Genomic DNA, 19704 nt, shown 5'->3' on the forward strand with positions numbered 1-19704 from the left:
AAGTGGTTTAGCCCAGTGGTACCAAATCTGTACTCATTCTTTTACCTTCTCTCTCATCTTTGCTCTTTCTTGAAATATTCTACAATTTGACTTCCTTGGGCCTCTGACAGTTCTTTAAAAGGCCCCACGTGAGATGTTTAGAGGGGAAATGTTGGTGGAGCTCACAGACATTTGAAATGTGACAAGGAGCCCTAGCTAGACACTGCGTTTTTGTGCAAGGTCATGAGCCAAAAAGATTGGAAAGCACTACTTTAATCTTTGACAAAATGTTGTATTTTATAATCTTATATGTGTTTAATGTAAAATCCTAATCTGACAAGTAAGACGTAATTATAGCTGTCGGATATGGAAATTAGAAGACTAAAAAATACAATATTTCACTCTGAGATGTAGTGGAGTAGAAGTATACAGTAGCATATAATGGAAATACTCAAGTAAAGAGTGTGAGACTTTCCACCACTGCCTTCAGTTAAACAGAAGACAAATACTGTACAATCTACTGAAAATCAAATCACAAGAATCAATATTCATTATGTGTGCAAATAACTGAAACAGCAGTAACTAAGGCCGTGAGTCTCATGTGTACAAGAGTACAAATGTTGTTTTACAGCAGCTGGAACAGACCTCAGTGTGTTCTCAGTGTCACAGCATTTGGCAGAGTGCAGACATTGTTGGGACCAAATGTACAAGGATCCAGGTGGTGCAAACACAGGCCTGGCGTGAACACAGCAGCAGACGTACAGTAGCCTGCAGGCTGGAGAAACAGCCTTAAAAACAGAGAAATCAAGAGTGCGATGCTCCAAACAGGTCGTCCACTTGATCAAAATGTCCTTCAACATGTAACCTAATCCATGCTTTCTCCTTCATGTCAGTTTGTCTGCTCACGAGAATGCATGCAAAGCAAAGGTACTGAGTGTAGTCCACCAGTTCTCTGTACCAGCTTCCTGGTTTGGCAGCTCTGTTATCGAAGGATCTTCTTTCTGATGTACTGGCAGAGGCAGAAAGGGGCTGTGGTGCAGTGATTCCTCCGGGGACGTAGGCGGTAGTGTGACGGTCCTGACAGCCTCTCCGACACCAGCAGCTTCACATAAGCTGCACTGTAAGTCATCAGAAGCTGGTAGGCTTTAGCCTGCAGAACAAGTATATTAATGCTTATTACTTATGTTAACCCTGAGAATGAAGAGACACACATATAAACTGTACCTGTGTGGGGAATAACAACAGTGAAGGTAAAATTTGTTGTGGTACTGAAACTACCTAACTATAATTAAACATGTGCAGAAGAGTAAACTTCAGGAGTATGATGAGTTTTGTGAACTTTGGGGACGTATTTACTGAATGATACTCCTTTGTTCCGATTATCCAATCAGGACACAGCCTGAGCGAACGTATAAAAAGGCTCAGGCATTGTCTCTTCATTTGAATGCAGATGAAGTGCAGCTCACTTTTCTAAACTCCACAAAATCCTGCTCAGGTACGTGTGTGACTGTTTGCTCTTTTGCACCTGTTGCTTTCCCCTAAAAAACAACAGTGTTTATCTGCATCCCAAGATAAACATGTTTTTTTTCACTTACTTAACTATAACTGCTCTCAGAAACTGTTAAAGATTTTGTTGCATTACAAGTAGGAAATCTCTGTAAATTTTGCACATTTTATTTTAGGAATCAATTTGTGTTTTTTTATAAAGAGACTTAAAGTTGCTAATGAGACAGCTGGAGTTTCGGTAAAAAAGGTAGGTGGCTCAGTTTTCCTGATAAAGCTGCAAAACATTTATACGCTGTTCTGCTTTTAACAAAAAAGATTTTAAAGAAAAAGACTCTCATGATGAAACATTCGCTGCTCTTCATTTACATTTAACTACTTAAATATGTAACATAAACTTGGCAAGGGTGCCTCAAATTAGTCTGTTCAAGAGTTGTAATGAGGGTATATCCAGGTTAGGATGTTGTGAGGTTGTCTTCAAATAATCAAATAACTATTTCTTTTATTCATAAACTTTTTCCAAGTGCACCAGTACTTTTATGTCACTTTCACTTTGTCGATATTTTGTTCCTGATGCTGGTGAAGCTAAAGCGTAATAAAGTTCCTGACTCACTAAGTAACAATAAAGTCACTAATTAATTAACTAACTTCACTGAAAAAACTAAATTCTTCTTCAATAAATAAAACAAAAATATAGAAATATATTTAACTTCAATTGAAGAAAGCAATAGGGAACAAGGAAGTCCTCCAGCGTCATGTTTCTTTACCTGAGCAGGTAAGGATGCATCGGGGACGAGGCTGTAGTTGGTGGTGACTTTGGCGTCCTCCCGCTGGCTGGATGAGGTACTGCAGCTTGCCTCCTCAGCTCTCAGCAGAGGCCTGTGTTCATCTGAGCTCTGCTCCACTTCTGACTCACTGACCTCGGGGTCAACAGCTGCTGCCTCGGCCATGAGGACAAGATGAGACATCCTCTTCTTCAGTTTGTTCTGGTGAAAGTGTGACATGGATCATTTTAACTTCCTCCACGCTGCAAGAATGAAAGAAATGATGCTGTCCTTCAAAGAATTAAATATCCTCTCAACAGCTCTAGAATTATGTTTCTATTGATTTTGCGGGAGGACTAACATGGATGCACGAGGAAAATCGATAAGGCAGCAGGGGAACAAGCAGGGCGACAGATGTACTCGACTCTCTCACCTGGGTGTCATTCGCCACAAAGCTGCGCTCCTCTAAAGTTTCAGTCAGTGCCCTCAGACAGCGGGACATGTCCCAATAAACAAAGTACAGCTGCAGAGACACACAGAGAGATAAACACAAGAGCGTTAGTTGCTGCCAAAGCCAAATTATCCAATTTGTTATTCATTACTGATGTTCCAGACAGCTAAATCACCACCTACACCTCAAATTTTGGCGTTTTATTACAAGAGCATTTGTATTGATCACATAAAGCTTATAACTCCAATACGATTGCTGAAGATGCACTCCAGTATAAGCCATATATGGTATTGTCTTTGCTTTTATTGTTGTGTGCTGTATATACTATATGACTTTTTATGTCATAGTGAAAGTAAAACAGAGCCGTTCGCTGAATTGTTGAATTGCTTTGTTGTGGTTTGTGTGTTTTAGTCAATAAAACTGACAGTGATCATTTAAAACCAAATCCACTGATCAGTTCATCTTTATATCTCATGTTGAGCAAGCAGGCGTTTATCAAATCCCCACAACTTTATTTTACATGCTGGTGGAGATCACAAACTTTCAGAACTAACCAAACGTGTCAGGATACATTTTGGAGAAATGTCTGTAAAGTGGAGATGTTTTGATTTTGGTGCAGCCATAAAGAATGCCCATTGGATATATGATGAATATTTTATTACTTTCTACTGCTTTTAGACCAATAGACAGCTTCTGGTTTGTATTTGCTTTGTCATTGTCCTGCTGTTACGCCTGCTGATATGTGGTTTTAATTGTCATCTTGCTGTGTCATTAACCACATGGTTTTGTTGTATCATTCTTCTTGTTTTATTACTCTCTGTGTCATATACTTCCCCCCATTATCTTGTTGTTTCATCTTCACGTTGCTCTCTCACAACACAAAAACATGAAGCTAAGAAACCAGACATGCAGCAAAATCACACGGTAACCGCTGTGTATCCATCTAACCAATATCCAGCATCAGTAGACATGGATAAATGTATTGCACAAAGGCTTCTTTCACATTTGGAACTTCACTTTCTCACAGTTTCAGTTGATTTAATGAGAACAACCTGCATGTGTCCTGTGCAGTTCTGCACCCAGTCGGCCACGGCCACCAGCAGCTTGTGCCTCGCCATCCTCTCGTTCACCTGGATTAACCGAACATCTAAATTCATGTTGAGCTGAAAGAAACAGATGAAAAGAATTATTTCACATTTCAGGTTCGTACCTATTACCATTCCTCTATAGGAACGTTTAAAGAAACCCTCTTCAGATTAAGCCAAACTTGAAAGTAAGATCATTCATACGATGATGTCAATATTTTTGTAAACTCATTGTATGATACCTCCTTGTTACTGTGGTGGAGGATGAAAATGATGGCAGTGGTGAGGAAGATGGAGACCAGGCTGACAGAGAGACAGAGGACCCAGTAGTCACTGACAGTGATGTAGAGGTGGAGGGTGGAGAACACGGCACACCACACGACCACATACATCACCTGGTGGAGGGAGAAGAGAGGTTGTAAAATACTCAGCTGGGATCTAACCTTAAAGAAACAGTTCTACATTTTGAGAAATATGCTTAATCGCTTTCTTGCTCAGAGTAAGTTAAGAGGTTTGATACCACTCCCATGTTTGTGTGGTAATTATGAATCTACCTCCAGCATCTAGTTAGCTTAGCTTAGCATAAAGACTGAAAGCAGGGGGAAACAGCTAGCCTGGCTCTGTCTGGGCTCATAAATATGCACTTTTTTTACCGTAAGATTATCAAACAACCTGCAGAGACTCCATGTCACCACTGCAACCAGTCTCTGTTCATCAGGAAATAGTTTAGGCACCTAACTCGACAGACAACTTTGGTGATTTAATGAGCTTAGGCGGTGCTGGTAGGCAGATTTCTTAACCTTTGCACAGAGCCAGACTAGTTGTTTCCTCCTCTTCCAGTGTTAATTCTTTGAATCCTGGAATCTGAGCATTTATATGAGGACTGTGTCTGCAGCAGATCACATGATCAGTCTGAAAGGGGCACACCAGATACATATCAAGATCAGTTTACCGATTATATGGATTATACCCAGCCCATGAAAACGTATAATATTCACCAAGGTGTGAGAAAATAACCCTGGATGATTTCATATTTTCTTAGGTAAGATTTAAATGATTTAACAGAGAGCTTGTGTAACAAACAGGGGAAATATAATTTGAGAGACATGAGTGGTGACAGCGATTTTGTGGAATGACTCAGATATGGGAATAAAAGACTGGATATCTCAGGCCTCCTGTGATTTTGACCATCTGCCTCTTGCAAGTTTTAGTTCTAAAGTGTTCATCTGAGGCAAAGCAAAAAGAGAAAAAAAAGTATAAAAACACGCGGGAGAAATAGACGAAAAGTGTGGAGAGAGCTGAAACTGCAGAGGACTGGAGTGAAAAGATAAATGGTTGTTAAGCCATCATACCGGTGCCAGTACAAAATGGAAGAGAGCTGAGTTGAAAACCATGTATCTCCTGACTGAGGGAACATCCAGAGCTGCCTTCAGTGGAGCCTCCATGTCTCTGACTGGAATCTAACATGGTAAAAAAATCAAACAAACGAATAAACAACCTGAAATAAACAAAGATTAGGATAAAGATATCCAAATTTTGCAGCGACATAGTAGCTCATGTGAATCTGACCTGGAAGCCATCGCTCTCCAGTTTGGCTCGACACAGAGACAGATCAAAGCTGGGGTTTAGCGCTGAGCAGCTCGGCACCGCCACAACACACTGACCTGAGATGGAGGGAGGCAACAGGAAACCATGTTTAGCCATGCAGATTTAATCTACTGACAAAAAACACACACGCAAAAACATCAAACATCACCAGTCCCCAGTAGCTACATGCAAAACTAATCATGAGCTGAATCATCATGAGTATTTAACAGTTTGGTTGCCTGAGAGATAAAACAATTATTCACCCAGTTAGCCCTGGCCAGGCCTGTGGCGATCCAGTCGAAGAGCACAACAAATCAGATCAGTGCGATTTACCCTGACACTCCCGGGTCTGTCTACCAGCAAATCTAAAATCCATCCAGCCATGTCACTGTTAAACAATTTAAGGAAGCAAATCCGAAGCTGAGGCATAAAACAAGAACTAAAAGAAACACTGCAGCATATGGCAGCAGGGGAAAGTTGCTGCGCCATCAAATACACCGAAATAGAAAGTAAAAACAACACAGAATCAAATCTCACTGATTCAGGGTGGGTCAAACCCATCATGTAACAACAATGTTCAGCTTAATTTAGCTAAATGTGATTTTAAAATACAATATTCTAAAATAATGGCTCACATTAAAGTGTGTTTAATTGACTGGTGCAACCACTCTTGGAGTCTTACATTTAAACATTCAGATAAACATTATATAACTTCAGTTCACTGCTGGAACAAAGCTGGTAGAGTGTCTTTGTGATACTTCCAGTCAGAGTGGAATAAGATGATCCAATCTTAAAGCCACTCAAGAGGAAATTAAGTATGTTAATTGATTAAATGATATCTCTTTCACATCTTTTCATGCCTGCTTACCAGCATCTAAAGCATGTGAGCATGACGTTATGGTTATTACTTTAATAGTCCTTCTCTAATGTTGCAGAAGTACTAGTTCTGTATATAGCAGAGTCGGTCATGAGGAAATCTAAAATAAGAGCACGGATCTGATTTCAGAAACAAGCATTGCAGGGCAAAGAAACAGCATACAACAACACCACAAATCACCAAATAAAAGCGAATAAAGATGGAGCTATTACCATTTAACCAGCTAGGTCTGCTGTTGTTGGCCTGTGGCTGAGCTTTGGTTTGTCTTGCTTGAACATCCACCTCACTCTCCTCCATCACATGGCAGAGTCCGTTCATGTCCTCCATCATCTCAGAGGTAACCTAAGGAAGAAACAGAGCATGAGATAACAGCATCTGGGAATATCTTAAAATGCTGATAAGAGGTAGACAGCTGCTGTCTTGGGAAGAACAGAACATTTTAAAGTGGGCCCGACTGGGACATTTTACCATTTCTTATGAAGAATTTATGACAAACTGAAATTTCCGAAGTTCCTCTGAGCCCTAAGGCCCTAAAACCTGTCGCTTAAACAATCCTGTAAATTTCATTTCAAGTCAGAACAAAAGAGGATCCGGTGGTTTCTGCAGTTAGCAGTTTCGTGAGGAACAATAGTCACCAAAACAAAAAAAACAAAAAAAAGATAAGTCAAGATCTTAAGCCTACAGGTGCATCGAAATAACATTATGAAATCAGTATTCATGTGACTGTGACTGGTACAGGAAGCTGACATGTTGCTTTTTCTGGAGTAATGCTGTTGTGTAAGACTTTGGAGAAATATGAGGCAACATATCAATCCTGTAAAATGAAGTTGAAGTATGCATTTATTTATGTGAAGGTGTACACGATCTTATACAGTGATTGAGGTGGGAGCCTTACACCTCAAAGGATACTTCTGCTGCTACCAGAAAGCTCAACTAATTAATCATTAAATTTACAATAGCAAGTAATTTTCCCGTCAGTCTGACTCAGTCGTAACATCAAAATCATGTGTTGCAATAGAGAGTGCATGAAAACTGGCTAGCATTAGCAAGTGAGCAGAGAGGCTGAAGCAGCTGGCTAAAAGTAATGAATGAATGCTTGAAATAGTGAATAGACAGCTGGAATAGTTAGCTAAAAGTCATGAATAAACATTTGAAAGAGCTAGCCTTTAAGATAATGGATAAAAAGCTGAAATAATTAGCTTAAAGTAATGGAGTTGAAGTAGTTTTAGTTAGCTAAAGGTCATGGATAAGCAGTTACAGTAGTAAAGTCATGGATAAACAGACGCAGTTAGCTTAAAATGATGGAAAAACAGTTGGAATAGTTACCTATAAGCTAATGAAGAAACAGTAGTGTTAGCTAGCTAAAGGTCATGAATAAACAGTTGAAGTAGTTTGTTAAAAGAAGTGAACAAACAAAACAGTTAACTAAAAGTAAAGAATAAACAATTGAAGTAGCTAGTTAGCTTAAAATCATGGATAGCTATTTTAAATGGCTGAATTTGTCATCTTCCGCCAAACCCATGAAGGAGCTAACGCTAACTGTTACAAATGCAAATTTGACCACAGACCTAACACTGAAAAGCCTGAACACTGATGATTAAATTGTAGAATTATATTTTTGTAACTGTGCACATGTTTATATAAATAAACGTGTTAAATAAGATCCAGGTAATAATCCGTTCATATGACCGTGACAAATGGTGCTGATGAGGAGTTCTTGAGCCGATCTGATGTAGAGGAACATCAGACAGACACAGATCAATGACGGTTAAACACGTCACATTGGGGAAGCAGAGCATTCGTACCAGCAGAGTGTTATCTCTTGATAGAAATGCTTTCAGATAAGCCACAGTCTTTATCTCTGAGAAACATGTTGACAGTTTATTTTAAGGCAAAACGTCTGAAAACCTGCAGGAAACCAGATCGCTTCTGCTTTCAGCAATGGTGGAAGAAAAGCTTTATCAGCTAAATGTAGGTTTTTTTTTTAAGTATATATGCAGAATATTAGAACATTATGCAGAAACACACACTTTTCCCTTTTCACAGTTTTACTATGAACAATACAAGTTTTATGTACTTTACATTACTGGTTAGTAATAGTAAAGCACTGCATCATGTTTCATATGTTTTGCATTACGAAACCTGATACAGGTGTCATATAAATGTAATGGAGTAAAAAGTACAACACTTCTCTGCACCTACAATAGTTACTGTCCACCACTTGCTTTAAGGGCTTTTACTGTAATAATGTGGTGATTGTGTTATCTGCATGCAGATACTATTAGCCTCTTATTAGATAGAGCCAGTTTAGAAGAGTAGATTTAAGTGAATTTACATTTTTATGAGCCTTAAAGTTGCACATTACCTGTACTGCTTAAAGTAAAATGTTCAGTATCATGTTTTATTGTGGCTGTCTGGCTCAGTCTGTTAACAGAGGATAAGAGGTATCTTAAGTCATGACACTGCATCTCAGTACAAAAAAAGAAAGAAAGAAACAGATAGATGTCTTGGAGACAGAATCAGCTGCTGTCTTTAGGTCTCTCTCTGCCTCCCACTCTTGCCTGCTTGCCTGTGACTGAGCATTTTAGCACCGAAGTGTGAAAACTCATCACCACAGTTGCGATGCCTGTTTAACATCTTTTTCAGCCCTCTCTTTTACAAACAGGCCTCCTCTCTGCCCTCATCTACTCTCTCATTTTCACTTCCTTGTCTGTAAATAAAGTCAAGCCGACTCTGGGCCAATTCATCATTTCCTGCTTACACTGCACCTGCTCAAGAGGTATGTGCATGTGTGTTGTCTTGCACACTGCTGAACCTGATTAGCTAAAATTAGTTTGTATTTATTTCCTTTTTTTTTTTTTTACCTCTAGATAAACTATGCCTGTTGAGCAGGGATACCATACTTACAATGATTAATCTCAGAAAAGTTGAAATCTTTTTTTACCATTGAAAACTCTCATTGGACATAAATAAAAAAGTCACATTTCCTCATGTGCAGAACTTCATTTAAAAAGCTTGTATTTTTTGTGTGGCTACCCTACATGTTTCGGCCAGTGAAGCCTTGGAAGCAAAACTATCACAATGGATACAGCAAGTCCATATTTCAGACGATCACACACATCTTACCTACATTTCAGATGAAAGTCCATCATGTCAACAAAGCTGTGATGATCATATTCCCTTCCCTTCCATTTGTTTCCACAGAACATGTATAGCAGATCCCTTGAAAGCACTGAGATACGTCTTGCTGCGTGTACAGGCTGTGGTGAATGTTGCTTTCACACTAACTGCATCTGCTTCTCTCTCGGTTTCTCTCTCTCTCTCTTAGCGTGTGACTCAGATCAGCCAGGCCTCATGACTGCAGGAATGTGGTTTGTGGTTCTCAGTTCTAACAGCACTAGAAAGAGTGTAACGACTACTCATTGGCCCATTTTTTAATGAAGAAAGTTAATTCAAACCTTATTTTGAAGTGTGAGTTTTGATGTCATGATGTGATGTTGTGCCATAGACTAAAGTCTGTCTTATAGGTACGGTATGCAATGAAAATATTTCATGATACATGAGATGCTAGCTTACTGGCATTTATTGAGCTGAACCTGTTTGTTTCCATTGGCATCATGTTGCAGCTTTACTGTAACTGTCAAACATTAATTCATTAAATCCAAGAATAGTTGTGGATCAATGGAGGTCATAAGGATACAAACCCATACATGCATTTCCCTTAGACACTGGATTGAACATGAAATCTCCAGCCAATTCATACTGAACATAGATAGATAAATATAGATGAGTTCTAAGAGCAAAGTAAGAACAAAATAGAGTAAAAAGCCAAATAGCAAACAAATACCAAATATAATAAAATAAAGATTAGAACAGTGCCTAAGGGTTGAACCATACCCTTCAAGTCATATATGTACTGTATATATGACTTGAAGGCAGTTAAAATAATTGTGCCTCTTAATACACTGTGCATTAGTAGTGCAGATTGATGGATAATGTTCATAATTTAATCTAAAACTTGACAACAAGCCCCTTAAAACACAAAATATGCAGTTCATTCAAAATCTGGCGAGAGCACGTTCAATGATACTGTAAATTAATTTGAGATTTGCAGCTTCACTATCTTCCTTTCAGAGTAAAGTCAAGACATTTTTGTCTGTTGGCATTTTTAAAATGTATTTCAGCGACGGTAGCGATGTAGACAGGAGACACTGGGAAAAATAGAGACATGATATACAACAACTGAATTGCTGTTAGATGGTATGTTATTTTAGACCACCCGGATTAAATTTACAATAAAGAGACATTTGAATTGCTTTGAAATTTAGATTCAGAAAAAAGTCTATGAAATGTGATTTTAACAGTGGTGCAAGTCTGTCATTAAAGTGACTCCCTGCATGGTTGGATTCAGTCACTGTCCTAAGAAACTGCACCAAAAAACTGTACTGGACCTCATATTGAAGGTGGCTTGTGAGTTTTGTTTTAGGAAAATGTTGCCCCCGTGTGGAATAAAGTGGTAAGTGTATTGAGCACAATACTCTTATGATAACTAAAGACGCACAACCAGACCACAACCTTTAATTGACTGAAATTAATAACACATACTCTAAAATGCATTTGTCTACTGACAGCATCCATCCATGCTCACAAACAAAAGTAAACCCAGTGGAAAGACATTTTGTCACAAGGTATGTTATTCAGTCGATGTGTATTTATGTACATTAATAGTTTTTCTTACAGCAACAACAAACATTTAAATATCATTCAGCAGCTGCCTGTTGGTATATTATTGCCTGTACAATAATAAAATGTATATAAATATATAAATATATATATATATATATATATATATATATATATATATATATATATATATATATATATATATATATATAAATACATAAAATATATATAAATATATATAAATATATATATATATATATATATATATATATATATATATATATATATATATATATATATATATATATTCGTCTTTTATTTTGGCATGTGACGCGGCAGTCATGTGACCGCCCACTTTGGTCATGTGACTTGCTAGCTAGTCGTGAAGTTTGGGTCGCAGCATAATTGAGCTAAGGAGACCGTTTGCGCCTTTATTTGTTCAGTTTTTTGGCCTTTATCTGGATTTATTTAAAAACGCATCCCCGTACCTCGTTGTTAACTTCGTCGTAATAAAGAAGAAGGTTTCAGGACGCGGATCTAACATGGAAACAGGAAGCCGGCTTGTTGTGCTGTGGTTAACGTTACTTCTCACTGCTGTGATGTCTCCCTGTGTTCATGCCATCGACCCGAAGCAGGTACAGTTAACGGCCATCAGGACAAATATATACATGTGGGTACACATGTTGGAGCTGATGTTGTTTTCGTTGATACGTCAGAGAATGTCGATTCAGCTTTATTTCAGCTTCACCTTCTCGAGGCTTTAACATGTTTGTTACTTTGTCCAGCCCACGCATGGCTTTTGCTGCGCTGTGGTTTCGAGTTTGGAGTAAATGCATAATATAATTAAATATAATAAATATAAATTGAAAGCATTATCACCACCTGCATGTGTAACCTGACACTTAGACCACCTGGATTAAATTCACCTGCATTAAATTCACCTGGTTTATGCCTGCAGATTGTTAAACTCTTTCCCCTTTGCCCCAGGCAGCATGTGTGTGCTCTCCTCCACTCACTCTCCTCATGTCTTTCCTTGCTCTCCTAGATTGACCCTCTGCTGTATGAGGAGCAGCTGCTGTGGGTGAGCGGAGTCGAGGGGAACGTGAACACCTACAGGGTCCCGCTACTCACCTACACCCCCAAAGGAAGCCTGCTGGCTTTTGCAGAGGGCAGGAAGTTGTTGGCCAGCGATGAAGGGTCAAAGTTCATCGCAATGCGGAGGTCCACAGACAAAGGCAGGACAACCATCAGACAGTCATGCGATCAGAGGCAGTTTGAAACACACACTAACAGAGTGGTTGTGAATGCACAAGAGCGGTGATGAATCTACAGGGAAATATTCGCAAATGGGCCAAAAAATTGACATATAATATAACAATCTCTTGACACAAAGAGTCAAACAGGACAAGAAAGGCCAGAATCGGTCAGACACAACTTTCACTATTTTAATTATCTTTACAGCTTAAAGGCCTATTATGTCACACTTCCGCATTTAAGTATCGTAATGTTATATATTTTGTTGAGTTGTGTACCAACATCATGTCAAATGTTTCCAATAATGTTAAATCCCCTGTACCCTCTCTAGTAGCTTCCAGGGAAACACCAGACGACATATCGGAGAGTAAGGAAGGAAGTTGGCTGACTGGCTTGCTCGCCACTCTGTTGTTTACTATTGTTTGTTTTGCTCTCTCGCGTTGAAGGGCGATTATTAATTTTCAGCGGCAATGGTGGTTGTTTAACAATGGGGAGAACAACTCCTATGATCCCACGCTACTTAACGACATCATCAAACTCTTTTGTTATTGTTTTGATTGAGAGACCCCTGGTGGCAGAAATTAGATACTGTGCGTTTAATGAATATGCTGTAAATTCTTATTGTTTTGTTGAGTAAGTTGGTTTTAGTCAAACGCGTCAGAAAACATCACAAGAAACAACAAAGCATCTTATCACAAGGTCCAGTTACTTGTTTTTCCGGGGCTTTCGGCCACATCTTGTGGCCTTCATCAGTAGATAAATAGATATTAGGTGGACCTTATGATAAGACTTTATTATTATTATGACTATTATTATTATTAATTATCATTAACCGTTAAGCTTCCTTTAAAATACAGATCAACTGCACCGACTGCAAAATTTCAGTATTAGAATTAGGGCTTGTTATCATTTGGTACCAAATTTTCCATGCTATTGCTAGTGTGATACTTACTTTCAGTACTGATCTCAAAATGGGTATTTTATTAAAACCTTACTTTGAGGAGTATAAACATACAGATCTACAAAATAGTTTTTCCTCATTTAACAAGTTCCTGAATATTAAATGTACAAAACACTGTGGTACAAGAACTTCATCTGAATACAGTGTTACATTGTCAAAACTGTGATTGAAATCGCAAAATGTCAGATCAAATTGTAAGTAAAGAAGTATATGACCAGACTGTAAAACCTTTGACGACAACATGAAAACATCAAGACAAATACATAAAATATTTACGTTTCTGTTTTGTTGTTTGATGCTTTTTTCCAAACTGATATATCCGTCAGATATATCGTCAGACTTCGTGTGTGAATCCTCTCCTGTTCCTCCTCTATCCCTCCAGGAGCCACCTGGTCCCCGACCTCCTTTATTGTCGATGATGGAACCATATCGGATGGCCTGAACTTGGGCTCGGTGGTGGTGGACGAGGAAGCGGGCTCAGTGATTTTGATCTTCTCCGTGTGCTTCCACCTCCACGGCTGCCGCCCGTCCAGCACCATGATGGTGGAGAGCAAAAACGACGGCCTCAGCTGGAGCGCCCCCAGAAACCTCTCGGTTCAGCTCGGAGTCAAGAACTTCGCTCCCGGGCCGGGCTTCGGCATCCAGGTGAGAGAATGATACAGCACGGAGGTGTGAGAAACCACGGCTGAGCTGTTGTCTAGTTGTAAAGCCAGATAAAATTAAAGCCAAATGATTCAGGTCACGTTGGTTTTACTGTGTTATAAGCCACTGACAGGTTGGCCATTCACATCACGTACTCGTGGTGATTACAGGTACTAATGTGAGATTGAAAGCAGAAATCTCTGTGGCTTTAAAGTAAAATGAAGTCAGAAAAAAACGCATCTACTCCCAGCAGGGATATGAAGATAATCTTTTGTTATGAGGTCGTAAACATAGCTCATACGCCTTCGTCACAGCTGATTAGGAAGCTTAACTTCGTGTTTGACTTTGACTGATCCTCCTGGAAACAACCGCGCTTGCAATTACTGATTTTAATGCAAATATCTGGAGATGACAAGTTCATTATTTAATTTTAACAACGTAATCAGCCCGTTATCACTAGAAAAAAGGTAATTTTCTCTTATTTCTCACAATGTTTGTCAGAGATCAGGAGTGCCATGCCAGCATGCACAGAAGGCGTCTGACAACTGTAGCGACTGACTTAAGATGAAAATGTCAGAGCGCCCACTATTGATCAACACATCGGAAGTTGCTCAAATATTTTGGTGTCATCATCAATCTTAAGCAGCCTTCAGCTGCTTGGAAAAGTTTTGACTTTGTGTATAACATAAATAAAACAGACTGTGATCACCAGATGGCCTTAATAATAATGTCTTTACCTCTGCCATTATAGCAGGTTTGATTTGTGCAGCTGCTGGCTGAAACAGAGGAAATATCTCACAGTAATGATCTCATTATTTCAATATCATCCTTTTGTTTTCTGTAGATAATGAGACAAATTAATCCATTATCGAGGGAATAATGAATGAGATAATGAAATAATTAACTTGTTATGTCGAGGGAACGGCATCGCAAAATAACAGCAAGCACGACTGTTCTTGGCTTCCGCGGGATCCTGATGAAGAAATGCATTTCTAAATTACTTCATTTTTTCATAAGAGGAAGTGTATTTTGTACATTATTCTGTCCAAGTTAAGAAGTGAGAGCTAGTTTAATTCTAGTTTTTTTTTTTTGAGGCCAAAAGACCAAATAATCCCCACCTACATTATATTTTGGCACATTTCATTTAAAAACTCGTGGCAAAATATGGCAACCTCAGACAAGCCGTATCCAACAACAGTCACATCTTGAAACTAACCAACATGATGGACACTGATATACAGTAAGAGCAGTGTTTGCAGTGGTGATTAACTTAAGCTTTTATTTAGTTGTTGTCGATTTGTTAGAATCAAACTGATATTGCAGAGTCTGTATTGTTGTCTGATATTGACTCATCACAGATATATTGTTAGTAATATCCACTATTATGTAAAATGCAAAAAAGTGCTTGAGATCATTAACACTTAAATTATACACCACCTCCCAGTTCTGTATAATTGCGACAGAATAAGTAATGCTTGAGCTTTTGTGTGATATATCACTGTTTTTAAAGCACTTGGGTTGTGAGTCCAGGCTAAGTACCAGTCATATAGTATGAGGAGGGCATGTTTACATAGTAATGAGCTCAACTTTGCTTGCATTAAGCTTGTCAAACCTGGAAAATGTAAACACCTGACCAGATTGCATCTCCTAATGTGTGCCTTATTAAATTGCATCATCTGAACAGAATAAATTGATCGTGGAGCTTCAGTTCTGGCCTTTTAAACGAGCATGTCGAAATGCATTCCAAACTGACAGAAGTGCATTTGAAATGTTCGCAGCAACACAATAATTATATAATTGGAGGGGAGTTATAATTGTGCAAATTAGTTGATTATCCCTCATCCACAGTCAGATTGAGCATCTGCACAGCTATTATGAGCTTTTATGTTTGTGGACTCTCTGCCAGGTTTTAGGACACTAAACCATCTGTTGGATTGCAGCAGATCAGGCACTCTGGATAATTACTTTGGTTTGTTTCATGAGATATCGATGTCCTTGTAGCTGACACGTTACCTTTAACTACCCTTAAGAACTGTATCTTTTTCCCAGCAAGCCTGTTCCTGTTTGTTTTTCTCTTTCGATACTTGCTCATGCAGACATTTATTAGAATTACATGTAGTCTCTCTTTCTCTTTTTGTGACTTTCCACTGCAGAAGCGCTACAGCCCAGCTAAGGGGAGGTTGGTGGTGTGTGGTCATGGTACATTGGAGGGAGATGGAGTTTTCTGCATCCTGAGCGACAACCACGGACGTAACTGGACCAACGGCGCCGCACTGAAAAGCATCCCTTACAACCAGCCGAAGAGGCCACAGGACTTCAACCCTGACGAGTGCCAGGTACGCTTCCTGCTGTGAAAATGTGCTGCCAATCACGCCGTGATGACCACGCGGTCTCCTCGCTGTAGCCTCAGTACAAGGAGGAGAGATTTTATTCCTTTGCCTTTGTGAACATGAAACTTTGCATGACCGCAAAAAAAGTTCTTTGAACTTCTCACAACAGCAGCAAATTATCAAGCTGTCCTCAAAATCAGAAAATTCCTCACACTGAGAGTTATCTCAGTTATCCAGTCATATGTTCATCAGCAGCCTGCAGTGCTGTGAGAAAAACGTCGCAGTGAAAGGCAATATGAACTTTCTTTCCCTTGCTGATGCCCAGCTAGGTGTTGTGTTATGTCCTCCACCTATATTGGAGATATGCTCTCGTTGTCGTGTAATTCAAGCTCCAGTCATACATATGTTTTTTATATTAACAATAAGTTTAGTCCGATTTGGTTTTACGCTTCTCAAATTTCCCAAATTTAAGTTCCCACTTCCCAGTCCTACAGTGTGCTGCTTGTTCAGTTGTTCTGCACCAAACACAAAAAGTTAGGAACTCCTTGTTGAACAGTCATATTTTTTAAATGTGTCAGTTGGACAGAAATATGATTCTAATTAAATGCTAATGTTGCATTATTAAGTATGTTAAGTTAGAACAACTGTATTAAGGATGTTTATCTGTCAGCCTGATGGAGTTTATCTGCCCTCTAGTGGCCAAAAAAAACATGCAGCTGCAAAATTTATATCTCAAAAAAGCTTGACCCGTTGTGTGATGCTTTCACTGCAGTGATACGAGGGCATCATGATTAATCAAATGCCAGTTAATGAATGATTCACATCGCTCTTCCTGCAGCCGGTTGAGATGCCAGACGGCAGCATCGTCATCAACGTGCGGAACCAGAACAACTACCACTGCCGGTGTCGTGTGGTGGCACGCAGCCGTGACGGTGGAGAGTCCCTGCCCATAGATGATGTAACCTTCGACTACACGCTGGTGGATCCTGTCGTAGCTGCTGGAGCTCTGCAGAAAGACGGAGTGCTCTACTTCACCAACCCCGCTAATGAGCAACACAGTAAGAGCAGCTAAAGCCAGGATTCACAGTCTCTTCTTCCTTCCTATGTGACGCTCAGTGGTGGAAGTAAAAAATAGCATTCTGTAAACTCTCTACTACTGTATACTCTTACGCATGCATTCAAACCTCTACTCAGGTAAAAGTACTAAATATTATCAGTTAGACGTACTTAATTTATCAATAAGGTGTACTTAATTTAATATTATTACTGATATGTTAACACAGTATTTTAATACCACTGCTGGATGGGGTGAATTGTCTGTTTTTCTGTAACAATGTATCATATTTTGTAACTTGATCATGTCTTTTTATGTGAAATCTTAATATGTAAATTAACTAATAACTTTATATAGAAAATAAATGTAGTGGACTTGAGTACAATCTTGGCCTGTAACATGTAGTGCAGTAGAAGTACACAGTAGCTTAAAATGGAATATTTCAGTAAAGTACAAGTACCTCTTACTTTGTTTCCGTCATGCCATAACAATCAGTTTACCTTTCGTCACACGTCCATGTTAAAAAAAGATGAGTGAATGAGAATATAACTTCTTGCATCGTCCCCTCAGGAGTTAACCTGACCCTGCGATGGTCGGTGACCCACGGCAAATCTTGGGAGAATAAAGTTCTGCAGATATGGGCGGGGCCGAGCGGCTACTCCTGCCTCACATCACTGAACAGCGGGTCCCCAGAGGATGAGAAGTACATCTTTGTCATCTTCGAGAAGGGCAAAAAGGACTATGACGAGACCATCTCGTTCGTCAAGATCCACCTGTACGGTGGCCAGTAGAGCATGTGGGAGGCAGGTGAGCAGAAGAACTGTTAAGCTTGAGGTATGATGCATGATTTGCGTACTAGTAGAAGAAAAACGGATCAGATTTATGACTGTTTTAATTTCATCTTTTGTTTGTCTCCCAGGTTCAAATGTTGGCAAGAAAAGGGAAACAGGAAGATGCTGATTACTCCGAAGGCTTCTTCAGGACAAAAATTAGAGACTTTCTAAACTGACTTTATGATATTACATATGGGAAAATAGGAGGATCAGTGCCATGAATTTCCAATTCTCTCCTTATTTTATCTTCCTCCTCTCTAAAATTCCCACTGTTGATTAATTCTCACAAGTCTCATGTCCATTTTTGGGTTTGGACATGTTACCAAAGTATTTTACCAAGTGCTGCTAAAACTTTGCACAGCCACAATATTTTCCTTGTTCCTAGATGAAGAGTAAATATGATTAAGTAAGGGACAGGCTTGAACACAATAAATGTTGCCAATTATTTTTCAGACCAAATACACTTGTTTCCAAGCAACTTCAATCGCACTGTTGTATAAATATCATCCATTTTGAAGTTGACAACTACATTTTACAGGAAATGATGATGACAGTGAAGTATCACAGTCGCAGGCCAATGACTTTCAGCTGTGTTGTCAGGCTTTATCAAATGAATATAATGTTAATGCAATATAGATTTTAGCACCTATGTCATAGATCATCTTTCACTAATTTACCTCACAAACCAGCAGATTCACTTTTTGCTTACTGATGGTGTGAAATGATTCCTTTTTGCGCAGATATGTATCAGAATTTCATACTGAAATTGCCTACTTTGAAATTGTATCTGTACTTTTTTTTTTTTGCCTTTAAGTTGCGTGTGTGTTCCATGAACACATGCTGATTGAAATTGTTTATGCGTTTGTAAAATTAGAAATTATGTAAACCGGAAATGTAATGTTAATAGTCTTTTATTATGACACTGAACTTGAATGCTATCTCCAATTTAGTGTGTGTGTGTGAGAGAGAGAGAGAGAGAGTGAGGAGGTGAGTACATAATGTTGCAAAAGTGTCCTCTTTTGCACTTGTGCAGAACGCACTCAGATATTGGAATCAATGCATTATCATTGAAATCAAGGGTCTGATCTGTACTATCTGTAGAATAAATACATGATTTCTAACAATTGCACACCCTTTTATTTGATGTGGGCAAAGCTGGGCGAATTTGCATTTTCAATCATGATTTAGGCGCTGAAATCTTCCTTTTTTTCTACCTGAGCAAACACATGGCGTAGATTCACACACTTTCTCATCACACACCCTGCCTTTGTGTCAGTGACACACACACCAGGGCTGAAGAAAACATATCTGAAATTTACAAACGACAAATCTGTACTGACGTTGTATTACTTTCGCTCTAAGGATGTCTTTTCCCTCCATCTCTCTCTGATATAACTTTATAAATACGTACTGAAGGTTCTCCTGTGAAGAAGAGTTTACTTATTTCTTTTTTTTAAATTTACCCACAGTTTTACTAGGGAAATATTTTTGGACTCCCTAGAAAAGGATAAAAATGTATGTGCTCATTATTCCACAAGAAATTGTTATTAGACTGTTCATACATGAGAGACCATGAAATCCGGATAAAAGTAAGGAAAGATTTTAGAATTTCCAGTTAATGTTATGGCTTTCAACAGTGGACCTTAGATCCAAAAAATATATATAAATAAATAAATAGCATATCACGTTAAATAATAAAGA

General features: G+C 38.9%; 2 protein-coding genes across 4 annotated transcripts; one reads left to right on the forward strand and one right to left on the reverse strand.

Moving 5' to 3' along the window:
* Positions 1-236: 236 nt before the first annotated feature.
* LOC121619740 (transmembrane protein 268) lies at positions 237-9528 on the reverse strand. Of its 2 annotated transcripts, none has more exons than XM_041955613.1 (9): positions 9373-9528; positions 6459-6588; positions 5352-5446; positions 5135-5242; positions 4025-4177; positions 3750-3860; positions 2680-2769; positions 2250-2468; positions 237-1129 (listed from the first exon to the last, which is right to left on the reverse strand). In XM_041955613.1, the coding sequence occupies exons 2-9, from the start codon at positions 6574-6576 to the stop codon at positions 962-964; spliced, it is 1062 nt and encodes a 353-aa protein (XP_041811547.1). In that variant the 5' UTR covers positions 6577-6588; positions 9373-9528; the 3' UTR covers positions 237-961. The 2 variants fall into 2 exon arrangements, with proteins under 2 accessions (XP_041811547.1, XP_041811546.1); XM_041955612.1 differs by having other exon boundaries at positions 9377-9527.
* Positions 9529-11298: 1770 nt separating this feature from the next.
* On the forward strand, positions 11299-19120 carry neu1 (neuraminidase 1). 2 transcript variants are annotated; one of them, XM_041955530.1, is made up of 7 exons: positions 11299-11564; positions 11975-12164; positions 13527-13789; positions 15940-16122; positions 16955-17174; positions 17741-18004; positions 18090-19120. In XM_041955530.1, the coding sequence occupies exons 1-6, from the start codon at positions 11472-11474 to the stop codon at positions 17959-17961; spliced, it is 1170 nt and encodes a 389-aa protein (XP_041811464.1). In that variant the 5' UTR covers positions 11299-11471; the 3' UTR covers positions 17962-18004; positions 18090-19120. The 2 variants fall into 2 exon arrangements, with proteins under 2 accessions (XP_041811464.1, XP_041811463.1); XM_041955529.1 differs by having other exon boundaries at positions 17741-17977.
* Positions 19121-19704: the final 584 nt, after the last annotated feature.

Source organism: Chelmon rostratus, chromosome 16 (genome assembly GCF_017976325.1).
Source record: "Chelmon rostratus isolate fCheRos1 chromosome 16, fCheRos1.pri, whole genome shotgun sequence".
Classification (NCBI taxonomy): Eukaryota; Metazoa; Chordata; class Actinopteri; order Chaetodontiformes; family Chaetodontidae; genus Chelmon; species Chelmon rostratus.

Bases quoted from the DNA above. Each gene is read 5' to 3' on its own strand.
- LOC121619740 (XM_041955613.1), bottom strand. From the start codon at position 6,576: ATGATGGAGGACATGAACGGACTCTGCCATGTGATGGAGGAGAGTGAG. The intron at 2,469-2,679 runs GTGAGAGAGTCG...CACTTTCACCAG, and splicing joins TTGTGGCGAATGACACCCAG to AACAAACTGAAGAAGAGGAT. The intron at 1,130-2,249 runs GTAAAGAAACAT...CTTGTTCTGCAG, and splicing joins ATGCATCCTTACCTGCTCAG to GCTAAAGCCTACCAGCTTCT.
- neu1 (XM_041955530.1), top strand. From the start codon at position 11,472: ATGGAAACAGGAAGCCGGCTTGTTGTGCTGTGGTTAACGTTACTTCTC. The intron at 11,565-11,974 runs GTACAGTTAACG...TTGCTCTCCTAG, and splicing joins ATGCCATCGACCCGAAGCAG to ATTGACCCTCTGCTGTATGA. The intron at 16,123-16,954 runs GTACGCTTCCTG...CTCTTCCTGCAG, and splicing joins TCAACCCTGACGAGTGCCAG to CCGGTTGAGATGCCAGACGG.